General features: G+C 39.4%; 4 protein-coding genes across 4 annotated transcripts; all 4 read left to right on the top strand.

Annotated features, from left to right (window-relative positions):
• The first annotated feature begins 230 nt into the window (after positions 1–230).
• LOC137583397 (uncharacterized) lies at positions 231–9,182 on the top strand. Its single transcript, XM_068298393.1, has 2 exons — positions 231–266; positions 6,909–9,182. Exons 1-2 carry the CDS (start codon positions 231–233, stop codon positions 9,180–9,182), a joined length of 2,310 nt encoding a protein of 769 aa, XP_068154494.1.
• Positions 9,183–11,010: 1,828 nt separating this feature from the next.
• LOC137586818 (cuticle protein 16.5) lies at positions 11,011–11,835 on the top strand. Its single transcript, XM_068302985.1, has 2 exons — positions 11,011–11,082; positions 11,175–11,835. Exons 1-2 carry the CDS (start codon positions 11,080–11,082, stop codon positions 11,703–11,705), a joined length of 534 nt encoding a protein of 177 aa, XP_068159086.1. The 5' UTR covers positions 11,011–11,079; the 3' UTR covers positions 11,706–11,835.
• A 2,306-nt stretch (positions 11,836–14,141) lies between these two features.
• LOC137583391 (proline-rich protein HaeIII subfamily 1) lies at positions 14,142–15,093 on the top strand. Its single transcript, XM_068298379.1, is given in 2 exon segments — positions 14,142–14,909; positions 14,911–15,093. Coding segments are annotated over 2 exon segments (951 nt in total).
• A 3,551-nt stretch (positions 15,094–18,644) lies between these two features.
• Positions 18,645–20,830, top strand: LOC137587015 (skin secretory protein xP2). Its single transcript, XM_068303246.1, has 2 exons — positions 18,645–18,829; positions 18,921–20,830. The coding sequence occupies exons 1-2, from the start codon at positions 18,827–18,829 to the stop codon at positions 20,712–20,714; spliced, it is 1,797 nt and encodes a 598-aa protein (XP_068159347.1). The 5' UTR covers positions 18,645–18,826; the 3' UTR covers positions 20,715–20,830.
• The last annotated feature ends 2,139 nt before the right edge of the window (positions 20,831–22,969 follow it).

The raw sequence follows: 22,969 nt of genomic DNA, 5'->3' as shown, positions 1-22,969 counted from the left end.
TGCCACAACGGTGCACACTCGCATTCTGCACCCGCCGGCAGCAGCTGCTGCAGCAGCCCAGTGTCTTCTTTTAACTTCATCTTCTTCTTTGGTTTGATTTTGCTTTTGCCTGCATTTAAGATATAAAAGTGTTCGAACAATTGAGTTTGCAGCGCATGCGCATGACCAGTGCAAATATTTTAGATTCGCATAAACTTTGCATAGTTTTTAAATGGGCTGGATAGAATAAGATGGAGGAGGAGAAGGAGAAGAAGCAGGAGCAGGAGGTTTAGTATTTAAGCCACACCGCATCTTGCCCGCAACTGCAAATAACAGTGACTGGATGACAGCAAATAATGGGGTCAAACAGAGCACACGAAAGGAGGGATCTCTTAACAGCAGCATTAGTCAATCACAGCATACTTTAGGGGGCAATTATATTCATAAATTTCATTTTATTATTTAACATAAACTATAAGAGAAATCTCTACTATCTTTATATTTTCTATTTCAAGTTTCATTTTGCTAATAAAAAGCCTTTCAAAAACAATGTTGTACCTTGAAAGAGCCCCTTAAAGTATGTTATGAATTTTGTGACTTTAAGAAAGGAAGAACCCCATAGAGAACTTCTGAGTCTTGGTGTTTTGTAATGCTGAAACCACTGTATCAAAGGCATTAAGGTCCACAACTGCACCTACACTTACCCGCCACTGATTTACTGCGTGTATATACATGTACATGTATGTATGTGAGTGGGTCTACACGCACTCACTGTCGACGTGGTTGTAGCCACCATAGTCATACGATGGCTCGGTGTCCTCCTACCGCATGCCGTCTGTTTAGCTGCGCATTTTTACTTAACATATCATTTAAAATTCATGTAAAACACATGTAGCCAGTGGACAGCTTTGCATATCGTCTGTATTAGGTACGCACACATGCGAACTGGAATCGGTAACCAGGAACCGGGAACCTCTCACAGACAAACATCGCGGCTCAGAGTGTGTGGAGAGCAAAGAATGGTCCATCTGGGCCATCGGTGCTCTAGGCGCAAAAAATCGTATGCTCAAAAAGTCGATCCACCTTCTTTTTTATACGTATGTACATACATACGTGGAGATATCCTCCGAATGTCTGCCCCCTCGGTGGATGAAGATGTCGTTTCTTGCATTCTGCATTTAATTTGTAAACAAAGTCTTTTAGTTTATGACTGAAGTTTTATTTTAGCATATCTAGTCGGATACCGCGACCCGCAAGCCATTTCGAAATTTGTAAACAATTCGAAAATGCCGAAACACATTGCTCACAAATTTGCATATGACCAGGAAGACGAACGAACAAGGAGTCAGGCTAAAGATACTGTGTGTGTGTATGTGTGTGTGTGTGTGTCTGAGAGAGGGGAACGGCGGTGGGTGGTGGCCCATTGTTGGAGTTTGACCTTTTGCCTCGTTTATGTTCTGTCAGGCAAACAAATCACCAATGACGAAGCCCGACACTAAATGCAATTTATAACACTTTTTTTTCATTCTGCTTCTCCCATTCTCATCTCCCTCTCTGTATCCATCTCCTTTGGGCTGAAGATTGCCAAAAACAACTTGACTAAAAGGCAAGTTAACGAGCAGAGGCCCCACAGCTCCTTTTTAGCCAACCTTCTCCCCCCCTTCCATAACATTCTCTTGCCCATCTATTTCATTGCCGAATGAGCGACAACTTCATCATGGTCATGGCACACACCCTTCTCCGGTTTGGTTTTTGGTCGCCGCTGCTGCTGCTGCTGCTGCTGCTGCTATTCCTGTCATCAGCATTAACACACGACCAGCCAGAACCGAAAAACCCATTAAAACAAGAATCAGACCAAGAGACAGAGGCAACTCAAGAGAGAGAGAGAGAGAGAGAGCGGGAGCGAGCAAAAACCAACGCTTAAATTTAACAAGCCATGACGGGATAAAAGGCTTTCACTTAAGCAAGTTCAATGAAGATAAAATGCTCTTACTTAATCTCTAGGCCATGATCAAGGAAAGAAAAAAATCCAAATCGCCTTCAATTGTGGCCTTGATTGCAATTATAGACACCTTGATATCAAATGTCCATGAGACCGAAGCCGAACTGTTTTTAAATTGTTTTGTAGATTGAAATGAAAACGAAATATCAACTCGTTCAATAAATTTGCCTAGACGTCAGTGTAAAGATATAAATTTGATGAGAAACAAGGGTAGAGCTGCCGTTTTTTGGGGGTGAAAGGCTGGGCACATAAAATTTGGGGGCCCAAAAACCTCCACACACTCACATCGTATGGCTTCTAATACTTATGACCGCCCGTCACTCATTAAGCCGACACTGTCGTACGCTGTACATTGTATATATTTGGATACCCTGTAGAGTTCCATGAAAGTTTAAAAGGTAGACTGAAGTCAAGGATATAATGACACCGAGAGAAGCAGGCGGACTATCACAAAGTATCCCACATTCGACTTAGCAAATGCATCTAGATTCATTTTTATATATTCCAAAAGAAATAAGACACACTTACTTTTAGAGAAAATGTTGCCGTCGGGCTTATCGCAGCTCAGGAAATTGTGATTTTTCATTTCAGGTTTTCTTCGTTGACGAGAGGAGTCAAATTTTGTCAAATATTTGGAGGATAATAATTTATACGAGCATAAGGCAACTGAGATGCAGCCATCCATGCACATAGACGGAGTCGCTACTAAGCCAGCCATGTCCTGGTTCCTGGTCCTTGAATGCCTTAAGGCATTTTGTTGTCTTTACCAAGCGCTCCTCATTGTATGCAACACATTTTGTCGCCTAGTGATTATTATTATTATTTTCATTTTTCTCATCTTTTGTTTTACTTCTAGGTATGGGTAGTCGGTTGAGGGCGGAAAATGCACCTCATTTTGCTTGATTGCTTGGTTGGGTAAAACTTGGGCTTGGACTTTGTCAACAAATTTTTTGGCGACTACATCATTGTCATCATATTCATCATAATCATGACAATCATCATCATCAGGAAGTGCAGCCATAGCAGATTCTTGTCCTGGCACATGTGAGGGTGATGTTGGTTTTGGTTTGGCAGTGTCCCTTGAGGCCCCTCTTATTTGTTTGATATGCATTTAATTTTTAATGTTGCCTGAAAGTAGGCAACAATAAAGTTTTTACTGCTACTACTACCTGAAAGACACTTGGGCTAATTAAAATTCGGTGCAGAGGCAGAACCAGCAAGTTGGACCAACCAAGAAAAAAGGAAGGATTCCCCTCGTAAAATTGTAGTTAAGAAAACGAACATTTACATTAAGTAGAGCATTCTCCCTTGTCTCTTTTACTTACCAAATGAAAAACAAAGCAAATTATAAAAAAAATTCAGAATTTGTATTGTTTATTAATATGAACAATGTTCTGTTCCTACATTGCTTTGATTCTTCTCTCTTCTAGATTCCGACCATTTTGAAGTCCTTCTTATAAAGTCACACAAAACCCATTGAAACTTGGTCCTTACACATCTGAGAATCTTCCTGGGAGAAATGTTGTTATCTGCCTAATAAACTTAATACACGGTATAGGGAAGTAATTGCTTGGACTTGGGCCAATTTGATGGCACTTAACTTGATTAATCTCACATTAGTTGCACAAGATGTTTAATCATATTGTGCATTTATTAAGATAGTCACCTCAACATTGCCAGTGTGCGAATCATTTTGCCTATATTTGCCAATGATCAATATTTTATTTTAGTGGCGGGCAAAGATCGCGGCAAACAAATTGCGAAATACCGAGACAAATTTCTTATGTTGACAGCAACAACAACAACAACAACAACAACGAAAACATAGTAGTAGATAAACATAACTGAAGGTATACGAATCTGAAATACCCTTGAATTTAAAACGATGGTAATTAAATTAAATTCATTTCATGCGAGACACATGAACTTTAAATCGTATTGAAATTATTTGTTTTGTTTGCCAATCTTTTTGGTCAGCCACAGAATTGATCACTTTAACGTTTAATAATAAAATTTTAAAATGAATTTGCTTTTATTGCCTGTTTTGAAACAAGATTTTCAAGTGTAATGAGAATGAGACACACACACACACACATACGCACTCGGCCGGGCCCCTGATTTTTAGCTTTGAGTCGGAAGCTCAGTACGCACTTGTCTTATATTAGCCAAACAAAGTACACGATACAAGTTGAAGTTAAGTGACTAGGCTCTTAAACAACATTTATGTATTTTGCAAACATTTTTGTTCAACATCTTGGAGTACTGTAGAAACCGCCCAGTAAATAAACATCAACCAACTAACTAACTAACAACGAAATTCATTTTCTGGTAACACGCTTAAATGAAAATCCATTGGTCATATGTAGTTATATAATAAGTTTAAGATATTTACAATTTTCTCAATCCCTATTTGAAATAGTCTCAAATACTTTGGCTTAAAGTCAAAACAATAAGCTTCATTCCAATAATTTCAAACTCTTTAAACGCTTTGTTAGTGGGCGATTAACCAGTAGATGTTTTTGAAATGACTTTAAGTGGCTGACTAAGTGATAGATGATAGACACTCCCTAACAGTGGCTACTTTTAAGCGTTTAAGTAGAATAGAACTGTGAAAAAAAGTGAGCTGAGACTTGTTTTACCTATCCATCTCTTATCCATCAAGTGCTTTTCGGCGATCAGAGAGATTGGAGATTGAAGTTGTCATACCCATCCAACAGTTAAAGAGGTATCATTAACTACTACATTGGTATTAGATCAGGCGCATAGTGACAGATAATGAAAGTGGGAATTAGTTATTTGTATTTTCAAGAGGAAAATCCTTCTGGGTAGGGTAAAATCTCGCTTAGGAAGTAAACGGTTCCTCATTGCTATGCTATATGCATCGCCCAAGCAATCAAAGTGTAGAGCTATCCTTTTGCCATCCTTTTTGGCGTATACATGTTTACAAACAAAGGCCTAGACTTGATTAAAATGAACATTTATGCAAACCCCGAAATAGATTCTTAATTTACATGCTATGCAAAGATTTTTAATTTCTATTTTGTTGATCACAAAACTCATAGGTTTTGCATAATTTAATCAAAGAAAATATTCCACTAGACTAGACCACTTTTATGGATCTGTAAAAGACAAAGACAAACCAGTTCGACAGCTAACAAGAACGAAAGAAAGAACGAAAACGATATAATTATATACCCATCAATGAGTCAGTTCAAAACTCCTCACTGTCTATTACATACCTGTTATTTATCTTCTGTGTTTTCCAAAAAAAAAAACACAAACTAAATAAAACAAAGATTCAAGCAAGAAATTGCATATTTTATTAGCTCTATTTATGGCCAGAGCTTGACGTCATCATCGGGCGGGGAATCAATATCGGAGACAATGAAAGTGCTGAAAAAATTCACACAAGTCGACCATTAAAATGACCTGTAGAAGGAAGTTTACTATCCTGAAATATCTGCAGATCTTTAGTAGAAGCTTGTGTGTAAGGGTATACAAATATCGACTTAATCTAGGTATTCCAAAAGTCTTCTTTACTTCTCGTCTCGTACATTTATCTTGGGATTCAAATCTTATATTCTAAAATGGATTGATTTGAGATAAAGTTATGATCGCTGTCTAGAGAATCAATGGCATAATAAAGTTAACTAGTCAACAATAATTTAGTTAAAAAACCAAACAAGTCTAACATGAGTTTAGGCAACGCCCCACAGACGATTTACTCATTGTTTGGCATGCAAAATTTAATAATTGTTTATGATAGAAACAAGTTTATACAGTATTACCGGCAAGTGTAAGAAAGAATTTTTGTCTGATCACAAGGGGTTTCCAAGTTGTTAGTATTATTATTTTGTTCCCTCCATCATCTCTATCGTTTAATGGGCAAGTTTTAATGTGATTTTAAAGAGACATTGACAAGATCGCTGTGAGCACTCAATTAGTAGCTAGTGAATTCAATTTGTCATAGACATTTGCCCAATATCAAACCCGTTTTCCTTTTGAAGCTCAAGCCGATTAACAAAAGAGAAGAAACCTTGCAATGTGCTAATTAGTCATTTTAATTTAACAATCCATACAAGAAATTGTCCAAAAGCCAGATGAGATCTCAAGTCCATTGGAATCATGAGAACAAAATTTTAGACATTCAGCTGTAATTTCAGACAGGTTACCATGTAGAAATTCAATTTTTCTAACAGTGTATTATATTTTTTGTTTGTTTTTCTTGTTTATTTTTTGTTTTGTTTTGTTTTTTTTTTTTTTTTTATTGAGTTTTTGTTATGTTCTTTCAAATTATGTTGTTTATCTGAATTCATGTATAGAAAAGAATAACGATAATGATCAAAACCAGAAAGACAGACTGTCCATGGCAATGTAGAACTTTCTATACACTTACAGAAAGAAATCATTTGAAATGAGTCTTTATGATTATATAGTTTTAGATCGAGTGACTGCAAGTTAGTAATTAACGAATATGTTAGTTCTAAATCCGATATTTAAGGGTGAGTACCCTTAAGTTGGAGATCTTGGCTTGAAGTTTTTTGTATAGTGTAAGTATAGTCGTTGTGGTTGGGCATAGATGTGTTTAGAATGATATGGGTTGATATATGTATGATAAAAGTGAGCGAATATATGATCGGGAGTGACCGAATAGATGGACAGACACAAAACAATAAGGAAAGAAGCCAAACCTTTTGAAATCATAATGAACATCCAATTAGCATAGGCTCTTCTTTTTTTTTTTTTTTTGGGGAGGTATAAAAACTTGAAACATTTTTAATATTAACAACAGAATCGACTAAAACATGGTAAGTTCAGGTTCGAAGGGGATTCACTTTGAAGCTTATTCAATTTTCCATTGTAGCTTTCCCACTCCCAAATATTTAAAATTCTAATTGGATTTGGTTCTCTTTTTTTTTCTTTTCAGCAATTCTACGTCATTGCATTAATGCTGGTAGCAGGCCAGGTGGCTGCTGATGTCAGTCACCTTCACTTAGGCCAAAACGCCGACGAGAGCTATGGCCTTTCCTCCTCAGCTAACCACGAAGCCAACTTTAAGTACACCCAAGAGCAGGTTTCTGATGCTTCTGCAGTACCTGGTGGCGATTCCAGCTCATATCAGCCCGCTGAGTATACTCCAGAACACCTAAAGGCTTCTTCCTACAATGAGGAGTCCTCTGCTATAGTACCTGGTGGCGATTCCAGCTCTTACCAACCAGCTGAATACACTCCCTCTCATCTGAAAACTGTCAATGTCGGTGTTGAGTCTTCCGCAGTTGTTCCTGGTGGCGATTCAAGCTCTTACCAGCCCGCTGAATACACACCAGAACATCTAAAGGCTTCGTCTTACAACGGAGAGTCTGAAGTAGTTCCTGGCGGTGAATCCAGCTCATATCAGCCCGCTGAATATACTCCAGAGCACCTGAAATCTTCTCCTCAAACCGAAGAGTCATCCGAAGTAGTTCCGGGAAGCGATTCCAGCTCATATCAGCCCGCTGAATACACTCCAGAACATTTGAAGTCTTCTTCTTACAATGAGGAGTACTCTGCTGTTGTTCCCGGTAGCGATTCCAGCTCTTACCAGCCAGCTGAATACACTCCCGCTCATCTGAAAACAATCAGTGTCGGTGTTGAGTCTTCCGCAGTTGTTCCTGGTGGCGATTCCAGCTCTTACCAACCAGCTGAATACACTCCCGCTCATCTGAAAACTGCTACAGTCGAAGTCCAGTCCTCCGCTGTTGTTCCTGGTGGCGATTCCAGCTCTTACCAGCCAGCTGAATATACTCCCGCTCATCTGAAAACTGTTACAGTTGGCGTTCAGTCCTCCGCTATTGTTCCCGGTGGCGATTCCAGCTCTTACCAACCAGCTGAATACACTCCCGCTCATCTGAAAACTGTCAATGTCGGTGTTGAGTCCTCCGCAATTATTCCTGGTGGCGATTTCAGCTCTTACCAGCCAGCTGAATACACCCCTGCTCATCTGAAATCTGCTACAGTCGGTGTGCAATCTTCCGCTGTTGTTCCTGGTGGCGATTCCAGCTCTTACCAGCCAGCTGAATACACTCCCGCTCACCTGAAAGCTGCTACAGTCGAAGTCGAGTCCTCCGCTGTTGTTCCTGGTGGTGATTCCAGCTCTTACCAACCAGCTGAATACACTCCTGCCCATCTTAAGTCTTCTTTCGTGGGTTTCCAGTCCTCCGCTGTTGTTCCTGGTAGCGATTCCAGCTCTTACCAGCCCGCTGACTACACTCCTGCTCATCTGAAATCTGTTACAGTCGGTGTGCAATCTTCCGCTGTTGTTCCTGGTGGCGATTCTAGCTCTTACCAGCCAGCTGAATACACTCCCGCTCATCTGAAAACTGCTACAGTCGGCGTTCAGTCCTCCGCTGTTGTTCTTGGTGGCGATTCTAGCTCATACCAGCCAGCTGAATACACTCCCGCTCATCTGAAAACTGCTACAGTTGGCGTTCAGTCCTCGGCTGTTGTTCCTGGTGGCGATTCCAGCTCTTACCAACCAGCTGAATACACTCCTGCCCATCTTAAGTCTTCTTTCGTGGGTTTCCAGTCCTCCGCCGTTGTTCCTGGTAGCGATTCCAGCTCTTACCAGCCCGCTGAATACACTCCTGCTCATCTGAAAACTGCTTCAGTCGGTGTGCAATCTTCCGCTGTTGTTCCTGGTGGCGATTCCAGCTCTTACCAACCAGCTGAATACACTCCCGCTCATCTGAAAACTGCTACAATCGGCGTTCAGTACTCCGCTGTTGTTCCTGGTGGCGATTCCAGCTCTTACCAGCCCGCTGAATACACTCCTGCTCATCTGAAAACTGCTTCAGTCGGTGTGCAATCTTCCGCTGTTGTTCCTGGTAGTGATTCAAGTTCCTATCAACCCGCTCAATACTCCGCCAAGGTTACTACCGTTCATTCCTATGTCCAAGGAAAGACCGTTTTAAGTAATCAACTGCAAGCTCCCGCATACTCTGGAGAAATCGTTTCATATCAGGATCCCGTCTCAAACAGTATCGAGCCGTTTAACGCTGAGACACATGTTCCAGCTGCCATTGGCCGCGATACTATTACTCCAGCTCACTTGCAGACCACCTATTCATCGAACACCCATACAGGTTACAGCTCAAGTGCTGCCGCTTCATCAAAATCCTCATACGGCACTCAATATGCCTCCAATGGCGGATATGTCTACTAAGTTTGCCTCATCACAATAAAATATATTCCGATAATCAATCAATATGTATGCCATTGTCTGTAGACTATTATTCTTTGTTCGTATTCAATTGATGGCAAATCAATGATAATCTAAATCATTAATTTTGCAATTAATCGATCCTTTCTTCCATTGGGTTTTAGATACATTTAGCATGATATCTTCAAACTTGAGTGATTAGTGGGGCGTTGATCCGATCTCAACCTTAGGGTATGCATATTCGAAAAGTTTTCAGTTCATTGAAAGGGTATTAAATTTTACAACAAGCAATTATCTCAACCCCAAACACATTTATCGCAGCGCAATCAACTTTAATTAGACTGAGTAAATGGAATTTTATTAAAGATGATGTAAACTCAACTTTCTGTCTAGAATAACTTATTCATACTCAATCTTGAAGGCAGATGAGCCTTTGAATATTTGTATAACATCAATGTATCCTTCAAATCAAGCCGAGTTCTAAACAATTAACACATTAGCTTTATTTACAATTACAAAGTTTAAGTAACATTCAGCTAAACGGTCTGTAAATTATTTACCAATTTAACTATACCTAGATTTCACAGTATATAAACTCACAATGCACTGGTAAAATTTTAAGCTTTAGTCATCATTTTTGTCATGTTCTCATTCTCAGTTGAGTCATTAGGCAAAGTTTATGGGTTCCGCATCATTTAGTTAAAGTTCATGATCAACTGCATGGCATCAGGCAGCAGGCATCAGCATCGCATCTGCCCTGTTTGTCTGTTTGTGTCTGTCTGTGTGTCAGCAGTGTGTCTTAGCGGTGGTCAAAGTAAAAGTTGATCTACCGGCGTCTTCCCTTGGCAGTGTGATTCGCAATGTATCTGTATCTGTATCTGTATCTGCACTTGTACTTATTATGTAAAGCTTGCCATGCGGCTCGTAACTCTAGGCAAGCCCAAGGCCGTTTTAGAAAGTAAATTAACTGAACTGAACTTGATGATTCCCTGCAGTCTTATTCTTATGCGTTATTTTCCCCAACCAAACCATTCTCTGGGTTATGATGACCTATTTTCTAAGTGCTTTATGGTCCGCACCCAAGCTTAGATAATTAGTTGATTTGATTAATCAATCGTTTGATTTTTAACCTTCGCTGTGGACAGAAATAAAACAAAAAGTAGCCGCGGGTGGAGGGCTTTATGTTGGCGTTTGCCATTGTCTTAACCGCTAATGAGCTTCATTAAAATTAGTCCACTGCGAAAGAGATGATCCAAAAAAACGTGGTTAACACCACTAACAATCAAAATGAAACCCGTTGCGTTGGAAAACGATTTTGTAAAATAAGTTTAAAAACTTGTTTACGCCTTGTATTTGTCGCTATACCCTATACCCTTGACAGAGTATGTTGTGTCGTTGAGGTGCTTTAACCAGGACTCTATGTTGGCCAAATTATTGATATCTTTACAAATAGTCCGCTTAATCAATCAATCCGGAATCATAATCATCAGTTTTTTTAACCACTTGTTATCTTTTAATTATCTGTGGCCCATTTCCTATGCCACAGGGTATCACAAGGTCTATAGTCTTGTAGCCATTCCTTTACGGGATGGTTTTAGTTTTAGTCTTTGCCTTTTTTCTGACAGTTACTGGTTGTTTTGTTTTGTTTTTATTTATTTATTTGTTACAGTGAGCCTCGACTCTTCTTCTTTTGACGTCTGACTCTCTTATACTCACATTGCAAGCTGTTGATTTATATTGTATACATACGAACCGGCAGGCACTTATGTATGTTTGTTTGTATATATGCATAGATGGGTAGTGCTTTTGCCGACTATAAATTGCCGGCACGTTAAAGAGATCAGCATCAGTTCCAGTCTCTAGCTCGTCCAGCTCAGTAGTCGCAACAATCAACTTCATCATGGTGCGTTTGGAGCCGACATTCAAGAATTTCACCTCCTTCTATTGGATTTGATAGCGATATTAATATTTGTTCTTTTCCTTCTAATTCAACAGAAATTCCTTATTGTCTTCGCCTTGTTCGCTTGCGCATCTGCCGATGTTAGCCATCTGAGCAATGAGTATCTGCCACCTGTTCAGCAGGTCTACTCTGCTCCATCAGTCCAGAGGACCTACTCGGCTCCTTCCGTCAGCTATGCGGCTCCAGTTCGTTCAAGTGTGTCTTACTCGGCTCCCAGCAATGAGTACTTGCCCCCAGTGGCTCAGGCTCCATCTGTAAGCTACTCTGCTCCTTCCGTTAGCTACTCGGCTCCCGCTGTCCACTACTCGGCTCCAGCTGCTCCATCTGTCAGCTACTCTGCTCCCGCTGTCCACTACTCGGCTCCAGCTGCTCCATCTGTCAGCTACTCTGCTCCCGCTCCCGTTCAATACTCTGCTCCATCTGTTAGCTATGCTGCTCCCGCTCCCGTTCAATACTCCGCTCCATCCGTAAGCTACCTGGCTCCTTCGTCCAGCTACTCGAGTGGCTCTTCCTACGATGTCGGCACCCAGTACGCCTCCAACGGTGGCTATGTCTACAAGAAGTAAAAAGGAAAACCAACAAAAAATTGTAAATAACTCTCAATTTTTTTTTTTTTTACTCCCCCACAAACCCCCCACAATTTTTATTTTGTGTGAAGAAAAATAAAACAAGAGACGAAATATTTATGTAAACAAATCCATTTTTTTTTCTCGAAATTTATTGGAAATCGCAACCTAAACTATATTTATTGGCTACCAATTTTGGAGGGCAACAACATTCATCATTATATATACATATATTTACCTGATATTTAACATTAACATTTGGTTGAATAATTACCAAGTTTGGTGTTAATAGCTCAGGAAATAAACGAGTTATCCTAACACTTTTGAGAAGTTTCTAAACAAAAAGGCACCAAATTTATTGCTCCTCAAATTATGGACCGATATTTACGTATGTACGTTTGTTTGTAGGTATATAAATAAGACATTGTCAGCTATCGGTTGGATCGAGAATAAATATAGACCTCTGCATATGATTATTAACGAGTCAGCATCATAAAATACCCATTTGGCATAGTCTAGATAATCATTAAAACCTAAACCAGATATGTCATAGCCAAAATTTAATACAATTTGATTGCCAAACCAAAAAAAGAAACCAAATACCCTTCAAAACTGATGGAAAACTTTCCAAATGGACGGAACTTTAAAGTATCTTTATGCTGTATAAGAAGTTCCTACAAATCTCTCAATGCCATTGTGAATGTTCTGTGTATCCTTAATCGAAAGATTAGACTACATATAAAAAGGAGTGATGGAATTTACGTAATTGATTACCCCAAGATAATGGAAAAAAGTTTACTTTCTCATGGGAATATAAACAAATTTCTGTACAAAGTATACAATTGACCAAAGAATGACAGAATCGCAATGAAAAAGAAGGTTTTTCTATTCATTTTGTTCTTGAATTTCAAATTATTTGTTTTGTTTTGCCCAAAAATTAATGACCATTATACATAATTTTTGTTAATTACTCAATTTATTTGATACGCTTGGTAACCCTTTATACAGTTTATAAAGTTTTATATTGACCATTAAGCCGCCTTAAGGTCAAGTGAGTTTAACTTTTTGCCAATATATCATTTCATCATTAAAAATCTTAAATATTTTGCATAAAGAAGAAGAATGTAGGAATCAAACGTCTAAGCTACTTTTGTTATAATTAATTCTATGGTAGTTTGTCACGATTTATTTATTTTTTTTTTTTTTTTTGGTTTTTTTTATAAATTTTCCGTTAAGTCAAGTCGCTTTTGATAAAAGGGGAAACCCATAAACATGAGCTTTATGAGAAAACAAACAAAACATTGCATACTTTTCGGGATAAACTGTTTATCAATATCTACACTGCAAAAAAGTCAACAAAAGGATGTCATCCCCTATTTGGAAACAATATTTTCAGTTTATAAAAATGTTATTCTCAAAATCATTAATCAAAATTGTTTAAAAATTTTTCAATTTCTTTAACTTTTGGATATTGAAAACGATAAATATTAACTCTAAGTAGTCATCGACTTGCATTGGCGATCTAGAGTTAAAAAAGGTGGCCAAACTAGTAAAAAAATTACAAATTTTAGTAAAATTTTAGAATTTATGAGACAAAATTTATTCATATATTAACTTATTTTGTCTTTTAACGTTTATTTTTCAAACACTTTAGAGCTTTATCAGTTTTCTTTGCTAAAAAAATGAAGTTTTTTATGAAGTTTAATAGACCAAAAGATATAAATGGCTAATATATATTGTATATTTTATATGTAGGACAGCAGAATCGGCTCCAGTTCTTAATAGAGTCGGATATGTTACCTTCTGTATGTTTTGATAACTTTAATATACCATTTCATCTTTAAGGTGCACGGTATAATTATGACTCTAATTGTGTCAAAGAGTCTATTGCCATTTTAGGCCGACTAGCAGCGACTATTCCGGCTGTCTCTCTGCAACATTTTACTGGAGCAATATATGTAAGTATAGGCAAACCAGTTCAGAGTTTTTGTCTGACCATAACAACCATAATATTTTGAATGTTGTCTCTTTTTTTATGCTAAAATGATGCGGCAGATTTGTTGGTTTCATTTTTAGCTAATTAATTTGTATATACTTTTCGGCAAATGGGTCTATTAGTTGAGGCAAACATCTTCACTTCTTTCATTTTTAGATTAGGAAGACAGCAAACAAAATAACCAAGTGTATTGGCTATTCGTGGTTGAAATCTTGTTGGCTTATGCTTAATTTTGATTGTTTTGCGACCCTCCGAGCTAAAGTCGGCATCTATATTTAGAGTGCAGAAACTTTTGCGGAACCTTCTCCCATTATGATGCAAAGTGAAATGGAAAGTGAAATGGAAATGCCAATGATGGGTTTGCATTTTATGTAAGCTAATTTGTATTAAGTCTCTTATAAGTAGGCACTCCAAAAGGCCCCGGTCACACAGTGTTGAAAATGGAATTTGATTGGAAGCAACTGCTTCCGGCTGTATGGGCGATCGTTCTCTTCGTACCGCTAGCTCAGGCAGATGTCAGTCACTTGTCACTGTCCCATGAGCATGGAGGGCATGGAGAGGAAACTAAACAAGCAGATGCTGCCGTGGAAATGAATGATGGACAGTTCTATCCTGTTGCCGGATTGCCTTTGCCCCCAGGTTATGCTATACCGACAGGAAATAATGTTCCACCTCCACCTGTGGCGCCGCCTAATTTCCCGTTGCCCATATATCCGCCGTATTTCGGTTTCGGTGGTTCGCAGGGAGCAGGGCCGGGACCGGGGCCGGGCTTTTCGAATGTTGGTGGCCAACAATTTGCAGGTGGACCGATCCCAGAGCCCACCAATGGACAGTACACAGCTTTCCCAACGGCCTCACAGGGCCTTCCGTTCCCAGGTGCTGGTCCACAGGGTGGCGTGCCTTTCCAGCCTGGATCGCAATTTGGATCATTTGCAAATGGACCACAAGCCGGTCCATTCCCAAATGGGCAACAAGCTGGCCCTTTTCCACCCGGGCCATTCCCATCTGGACCACAACCAGGTGCTTTCCCTTCTGTCCCTCAAGCTGGTCCCTTCCCACCGAGTCCACAAGGAGTTCCCTTCCCAGCAATACCACAAGGTGGTCCCTTCCCATCACAACCGCAATTCCCACCGGACTATCTTACCAATCAGGGTCTACCGCTCGCTGGAGCCCAACAACCATTTCTCCAACCATCAGGCTTCAACGTCCCCCCCCGGATTCGCAGGACCCGGCATTGATTTTTCCAATCCCTATCAGCAACCCTTTGCCGACGAAGCACAGCCGGAAGAAGTGGATGCACATCCCACCACAGATGAGCCATCCAAAGCCAAACAATCTAGCGACACAGTCTATGCCCCGAATGGTGGCTATGTCTATCAACGAGCCAAATAAATACAACGCGTTTACGCGTTATTTTATAGCCATCAGTCTGCTGGACGACACAAAGACAGACATCATGTTCATCATAAATTATTTTTAATTTTTCGTATCAAGACAATCCAAACATGTGTTTGTCTATTTCGATCCATCGATGGCCAAACGTAGACAAAGTGTTTGGGGCACTGACGACCTCATTGTCTCTATGCTAATCGCTGTATCGAAATTTACATAAATTTAACGATATATCATCCATAATCAAAATATGCCTAATAGAGATTACAACTCGGGATAAGCAATAAGCAACAAAAATAAAAACCAAAAGCAGTTCAAAGTAACATAAACTAATAATTAGACAGGCATTTCTTACTATAGTATATAATAATTACCAAAACAAAAAGTAATTACTGAATTGCAGTACTCAAAAAAAGCAGACTTTAGTTATGAGTCTCAAAGTATGTGATGGACCAACCCAATAATAAGGTTAATTAGGATCCTTTAGACCTCGAACACAATGTTAAGCTCTAGATTGAAAGATGATTCAACAAATGGATTAATTTTAAAAAATATAATCATTTTTAATGTTAAGTCCATCTCTGGGTCATCCATCTATAGAAACAATTTCATGGTAAAGTTTAGTTTAAAGTTCAACCTAATAACACGACGAGTCCGTTTAATGGCTAACTTTTTTTGCCTTTGTGTCATCCTAACTAGGGATCAGATCAAAGGATACAGAAAGATGACACTTTTTAGACCCAAATTCAAAATGTCATTGACCATTTCTCCAAAACTATGAAAATACTCCAAATGGAAGAAAACTAAAACAGTAACTAAGTTAGACTAAGACTATTACATATATTACCCACATTATGCTATCCATTTCGACTGACAACCATGTTAAAACAGATTTAGCTTATCTGAATATTATGATGACATAAATTATATATGTATATTCAGTGCCGGATTGGCCATATAGCAGGATTAGCAATGCCAAGGACCCCGCGCTATCATCTAATTCTAAAAATTCTGAAACTTTGCCAAATTTTAATCAAATTTTTGAATATGATATCTCATTTCAATGTTTTGAAATTGAAATATATCAAATTATCTTTTCAAGTGAGACAAAGTAGAGCAAAATATTCTATTAATTCTTAATTAAATGAAGCTACAATTTAGTCTATTTTTGGAGTATTTGAATATCTACATTAAAATCTCGAAAATTGCCCAAAAATTTCTAAGTAAGCCATTTTTTGTGAATTTGAAAAGTGATCTCCTCAATTGCTTTATGGTTAGATAGATAGCTGCCCACCTCCCATCCGACCGACCGACCGAGGAGTGCAGCTATATAACGCATAGAACATAGAACGACATATAGACAATAGAAAAAATCATAATACTATAACTAATCTATGAACTAAATAAGAGAGGATAGATGTTCTAAGTATAGTAAAAGAAGACTTTGAGCAAATTACAGGGCATCGAAGCAGAGGACTCTAAAAGGTTCCTGCATGGCATAGTTAGATGGACAACGACTTAGGGTCTACTCCGTCTACATGGTACCGACAGATGAACCTAAGACAGATTAACAAAATCATTGTTTATGTTGGCTCATTTTGAAGTTAATGTCCCGCTGGACATGATCATTTATAGGAGATATATTGCAGAAATCTGCGTTTTTTTGCAGGGTAAAGATAAATGCAGATAAATGAATTCAACACTATGCCATCTATGAGGTGCTTATGTTGGTGAGAAATCGATAATATAATTATTGATTTATGATTTGCCAAATGGCCAATCATTTTGTGTGTGTTTGTGTGTGTGCTCCAGGGGTGGACTTGATTGGCGAAGACAAGACCAAATTCTTACCCCCTCCAATTGAGTTTATACTATGTAACTTAAGGTTTTTCCCACATATTTATTGTCTTAGGTCTTGTATTTAACGTTTTCTTGAGCAAGTATTGTCCAAACTATTATCACCCACTCGCCTGGTCCCTGAGGCACTTCTCCCATTTCAATATGGATATGGATAGCTTTAACCTTTAAGTGTGTTGTTTTGTGTATTATGCAAATGAGATCTACAGCTGTGGTCTGAAAACGTTTTTGTGGCTACTTCACAAAATGTTGTTGTTTGATTCAATTCACTTGTAAATGCGCTTCATAATTTATGCGAATAGCAACAACAACAACAACAACAACTCTATTATTATTAATATCATTATTATTTATATGACACTTTGGGTGATGTGTCTCTCTGGTTGATGGTTTCTTTTTTTTTCATTTACACGGTTGTCGGCACTGCAATTAGTCATTATCCGATTGATACTTTTGTGACATTTGACTTGTATCCCTCCTCCCTCCACTGACCACTGACCACTGACCTCGCTGTGGGTCTGAGGCACGTGCACAACATTCAACATAATATGCATAATTTTCTAAGCATTCATTTTTATGGATCTCGATATGTTGTCCATGTCTCATGTATAACCAACAAGCTTATCATATAATCTTCGGCTATGGGAAAAATACACAAAAACACCTACGATAATAATAATATTGCATGCATAAGATATTCCATAACATTATAAAAATGTGAAACATTTACACATTTAAATGTATGTACATAACATTATCGCATATCGAACATTTTAATGACTGAAAGGTCAATCGTTTCATTCAAAACGAAAATTTCTGATTAATTTAAATGGAGAATTTAAATTTGTTGTCATGTCTGTAGTAGGAGAGAATCAATCGTCCTCATCATCCTTGGGATTCTCTCTAGTGGTTGATAAGGGAAAGGGAGAATTTTTATTGCATTTAAGATTCGCCAAAGTTATTAATTTAAGTCATAGTTTTGTGGGCGAAAGTTCTATGACTAATAGTTATAGTTTTGGATATTGAATATTACGAAATTTGGGATTTAGGTGGCCAATTCGAGTGGGTTTAAGCTTTAAAATTTCATATTACATGCCAATTTGAAACAGGTTATTTGAACATTCGTAATGATTTTTATCATATACCCTGTACCCATAATATAAGAGGGTATATACGATAATAATAATATTAATTATGTTAAAGCAAAAACCTCCATAAATGTTAACTATTTCATAAACAAATAAATCTTTTGCCTGTTATCGAATGCTAAAACACTTTGCAACACTGCAAAGAAGTGCTTGACAAGAAACGCTAATAGGTTTTGCAACACTGTCAAGAATTTAGAATCAACATCTATTGGAAACTCTGTTTGAGTATTGCCCACCTGTAAAAAGGTATCGAAAATTCGAGCTAAACAGCAAATGCTTACGAGATTTTTATGTTAAAATTGAAGATGCAAATAGTCTGTCACACAATGATAGAGGTTTTACTTTGTTTCTCAGTTTTTTGTTTGTTTGTTTGTATTTCATTTTTTGTCTCTTTGGTTTCGGTTTTTTAATATTTTTCATATCTTTTCATTTATAAATCAACATGAAAATGAAATGCGTTTTGCACGCTTTTGTTTTGCTGTTACCTAGAGGCTCATTAGCATAGCTCGAACCAATTAAGGAGAGATGGCCATTTGGTGGACCGTGCATATGGAGAAGATGCCAGCGTCACCATCTGTTGGCCAAATGCCTCATTGGCTCTTCTATTTTGTAACTATAAATGCTGACGAGCACTCTTAAGCCGACATTAGTTTATCGATTACATTCGCTTCGTGCAGATTGGCTTTATTGCATTTTGTGCCCAAGGGACAACAGTGATTTAAGTGATTATGGTAGGTAGCCCTTCCCTTCCCTTACCATAATTTTGTATGTTTTTTCTGTGTTTCTGTGTAAAAAAATCCTTTTTTTTTTTCTTCTGCTTAGAAACAATTTGTGTTTATTCTTGTGGTGGCTGCTCTTAGCTGGGCCCAGGCACGACCCCAAGGAAATGTTGTGCTTGGCCAAAATGGATATACTTCAAGCAATCAGGTGGTGTCGGCCAATCCAGTCTATCAGCAGGTCCTGCAACAGCAGCCGTTGGTGTCTGCGAGTCCAGTCTATCAGCAAGTTCTGCAACAGCAGCCACTTGCCCAAGCTCCAAGTGTGCAGATTGAGTCGATTAAGCCATCGTTGCCATTGGCCAGCTTCTCAATTCAGCAATCGAGCGGCCAGCAAGAGATTAGAGCCGCGGTGGCTACGCAGGTGAAGAATGCCTACCTGCCCCCAGCACCTGCCCCAGTTCCGGTTCAACAGACCTACCCGGCTCCTGCTCCAGTTGTCCAAGAACAACAAGTGATTGCACCTGCCCCCGCTCCAGTTCAGATCCAACAGACCTACACGGCTCCTGCTCCAGTTGTCCAAGAACAACAGGTGATCGCACCTGCCCCCGCCCCAGTTCAAATCCAACAGACCTACACTGCTCCTGCTCCAGTTGTCCAAGAACAACAAGTGATTGCACCTGCCCCCGCTCCAGTTCAGATCCAACAGACCTACACTGCTCCTGCTCCAGTTGTCCAAGAACAACAAGTGATTGCACCTGCCCCCGCTCCAGTTCAGATCCAACACACCTACTCTGCTCCCGCTCCGGTTGTCCAAGAACAACAGGTGATTGCTTCAGTACCAGCTCCAGTCCAAGTTCATCAGACCTACTCGGCTCCAGCTCCAGTTGTACAGGAACAACAAACCTACTCTGCTCCAGCTCCTGTTGTCCACCAACAGGTGAGGAATGCCTATCTGCCTCCAGCACCTACTCCAGTGCAGATCCAGCAGACCTACACGCCTCCAGCTCCAGTTGTTCAGGAACAGGTGGTTGCCCCTGCTCCAGTGCAGATCCAACAGACCTACACGCCGGTAGCTCCAGTTGCCCAGGAGCAACACTTTGCTGCCCCAGCTCCTGCTCCCCTTCCAGTTCTTCCTGCTCCTGTACCTGTTACTATTCCCGCTGTTCAGGTTCAACAATCCTACTCACCCCCAGCCCCTATTACCGTTGTTAAAGAAGAGACCAAGGTCCAACAGACCTATGTGGCTCCGGCTCCAATTGCAGCTCCAGTTGTCCAGGAACAGCACTACACTGCCCCAGCTCCAGTTGTAGCTCAAGTGCAAGAAACCCATGCTGCTCCCGTTCAGGTTCAACCTACCTACACGGCCCCAGCTCCAGTCGTCCAGGAACAACAGGTTATTGCACCAGCTCCTGCTCCAGTTCAGATCCAACAGACCTATTCGGCCCCAGCTCCTGTTGTTCAGGAACAACACTACGCCTACACTGCTCCAGTTCCAGCTCCAGCACCTGCTCCAGTTCAAGTTCAACAGACCTTTAATGTTCCTGCTGCTCCTGCCCCTGCACCCGTACAACAGACCTATTATGCACCAGAGCCCGCTCCCGTAGCCCAACCGACATACACTGCCCCAACAGTGCAACAGCAGCCTCAATATGTGCAAAGTCCAGTGCAGCTCCAGCAATCCTTTGTCCCACCCGTAGCCCAGCCCACCTACAATTATAGTCCACCTGCAGTCCAACAGCAATTGTCCTACACTCAATCCCAACCAACTGCAATTGCTGCACCCGCTCCCATTCCCTTGCCCACCAGCCAAATCACTTCCTCATCCAGCAGCTCAGTAGTCGCAGAGACCGGAACTGTCTATGGTGAGAACGGTGGCTATGTCTACCAGAAGCATTAAAGGAACCACAAAAATAAGTTTCCCCATGCACCTAACATCGCTTAGTTCAATTTCTAGCACAATTTTTACGTTATATTTTTTTTTTTTTTTGGTTACCTTCAATAAAGAATTTATTAAAAAAATTCAAATTTATTACATCACAGTTGGATCCATGGAAAGCAAGGTCCTTATTGATCCTTATCCTTTTGGATATCATAGCTTGTCCTATGAGCAAAGGAGGATGTTCTAAGGCAAATGGATCTTGGCCTTAGCATTAAATTTATGGCCAAGTCCCAACTTTCTTGACTTTATTAAAAAGTAGTACTATAGATAACATAGTTGATACTTGATCCACTCCATTGTCGACTTACAGTCCCGAGAGTTGGTGGTTCTACCATCGCCTCGTAACCTAATTTCTTTTTTTGAGGATCACAGAAAAATTAAAGCTAACCGTAACGAATTGAGGTGAATCTCAATGAAATGGCATTAAAGACGGTCAAGTCAGATCTACTTGAAAATTTGTATACTCTAAGCCAAAAAGTATTTAACCGAAGAGGAGAATGTGTACATACATATGTATATGCAAAGGGTATACAAAACATCAACAATGGTCGTTGCATACCCTGCATAGTCGGTTTTGTTGTTGTTGTTCTTTGTATCTGAATGCCGAAACCAAAAATCGGGTTAATGTTGATGAGCAAAAAAAAAAAAAAAAACTTGTTTTACCACAATTAAGGGAATTGAACTGCACCCACCATAAGTTAATGAAACAATACATCCACATACATACATATATATGTATATGTATGTATATATAGCACACAGTAGGTATATAAGGCACAGAATGCAGAATGTATATAAGAACAATCTTTGCTTGTAGAAATTTCAGTTGATTCCTCAAAGTGCTTGCAGTTCGTCATGCAACGGCTTGAAGGCCTCTTGGCCAAGTTGTTATGCCTCCACTTGACGTTGGCCATTCTCCTCCATTCACTTGGCCGCGTCGAGAGCAGGTCATTAGACCAGGCAGCCAGATCGATACAAATCATTAAGAACATCGAGGATGAGCCCATACCGATGACATATCAATTCATCACCGATCACCATCAGCCAACAACATTGGGTCAAAACTATTATATCAAGCCGGGTCAATTGGTGGGCTCATTCAATCTGGATTCAGGTATTCTGAATGTAAGGCATCAGAGTGATGGCAAGAAGCCGATTCAAAATAAACACAATATTCTCTTCGTGGCCTATGGACTTAAAAATACTAAGCCAAAGGATATACAAAGTTAAGCCATTTACCTAATTGTGTTTTGTGAAATAAATAACTACATTTACGTTTAATTACTTTGCTCATAAGTTAGTAATTGAATCGAACGAGAGAATGGAGAGTGTATATTTAAGCCCCCATTAAAATCTAGATATATAATCGACATATAAGTTGCCTGTACAATTTCAAGAAGTAAGAAGGAAACAATATGCCATTTGGCTGTCTCTCTTTCTCTTTATTATCCTCTCGCTCGCACCTTCTCTTCCCCTTCTTTGATTGCATTTCTCCACTACACTTTGTATCATTATAAGGAAAATGAAGCAAGTAAGACGTCACTTGGGTATACCATACACCAGGTGAAACAAATATTTCAAATTTCGAAAACAAATGTATGTCTATTAAATTGTTTTACATGTTTCATAGTATGTGCTATCTCGCTCACTCTACGAACACACGAGCACTCTAGCGCCGCTACTACCACGGCCAATTCTGGCCTTGGGACCGCTTAGTAAAATACGTTCATACGCATATTTTGCATGTTTCTAGTCCGATTTCAATAAAATTTGGTAGTTTTGTAGAAATAGATAAGATTAATTAGTCTGCCGAATTTGAATGCGATAGTCAAAAAACTACAGGAGGAAACGGTTTTTCTTAATTATGGAGGCGGAAGTGGGCGTGGCAAAATATGAAAATATATATACTCTGCGCGCATACTAAGCCAGTATACATACTAAATTTGGTGACTTTAGCTTTGTTTGTTTTTGATTAAATCAGTTTTGTTTAATTTACGGGGGCGTAAGTGGGCGTTGCAAAATTTTTAAATAGCCAGTTTCTGCGCGTCTATTAAACTAGTCTTCATACCAAATTTGATGTCGGTAGCTGTCATAGTTTTTAAGAAAATCAGTTTTATGTAAATTCCGGGGCGGAAGGGGCGTGGCAAAAGTTTAAACAATTAGTTTCTGCGCGCTAACTAAACGGTATACAAACTAAAGTTGATGTCTCTAGC

The sequence above is a fragment of the Drosophila tropicalis genome, unplaced genomic scaffold (assembly GCF_018151085.1).
Source record: "Drosophila tropicalis isolate 14030-0801.00 unplaced genomic scaffold, ASM1815108v1 contig_158, whole genome shotgun sequence".
Classification (NCBI taxonomy): Eukaryota; Metazoa; Arthropoda; class Insecta; order Diptera; family Drosophilidae; genus Drosophila; species Drosophila tropicalis.
The sequence above is the reverse complement of the archived record's forward strand: the minus strand, read 5'-3'. Positions and strand labels throughout refer to the sequence as shown.

What these genes read in the sequence shown, in the direction of transcription:
- LOC137583397 (XM_068298393.1), top strand. Translation starts at nt 231, where the DNA reads ATGGAGGAGGAGAAGGAGAAGAAGCAGGAGCAGGAG. An exon ending in AGAAGAAGCAGGAGCAGGAG is followed by an intron (nt 267 to 6,908) that starts GTTTAGTATTTA and finishes TTTTCTTTTCAG; the next exon opens with CAATTCTACGTCATTGCATT.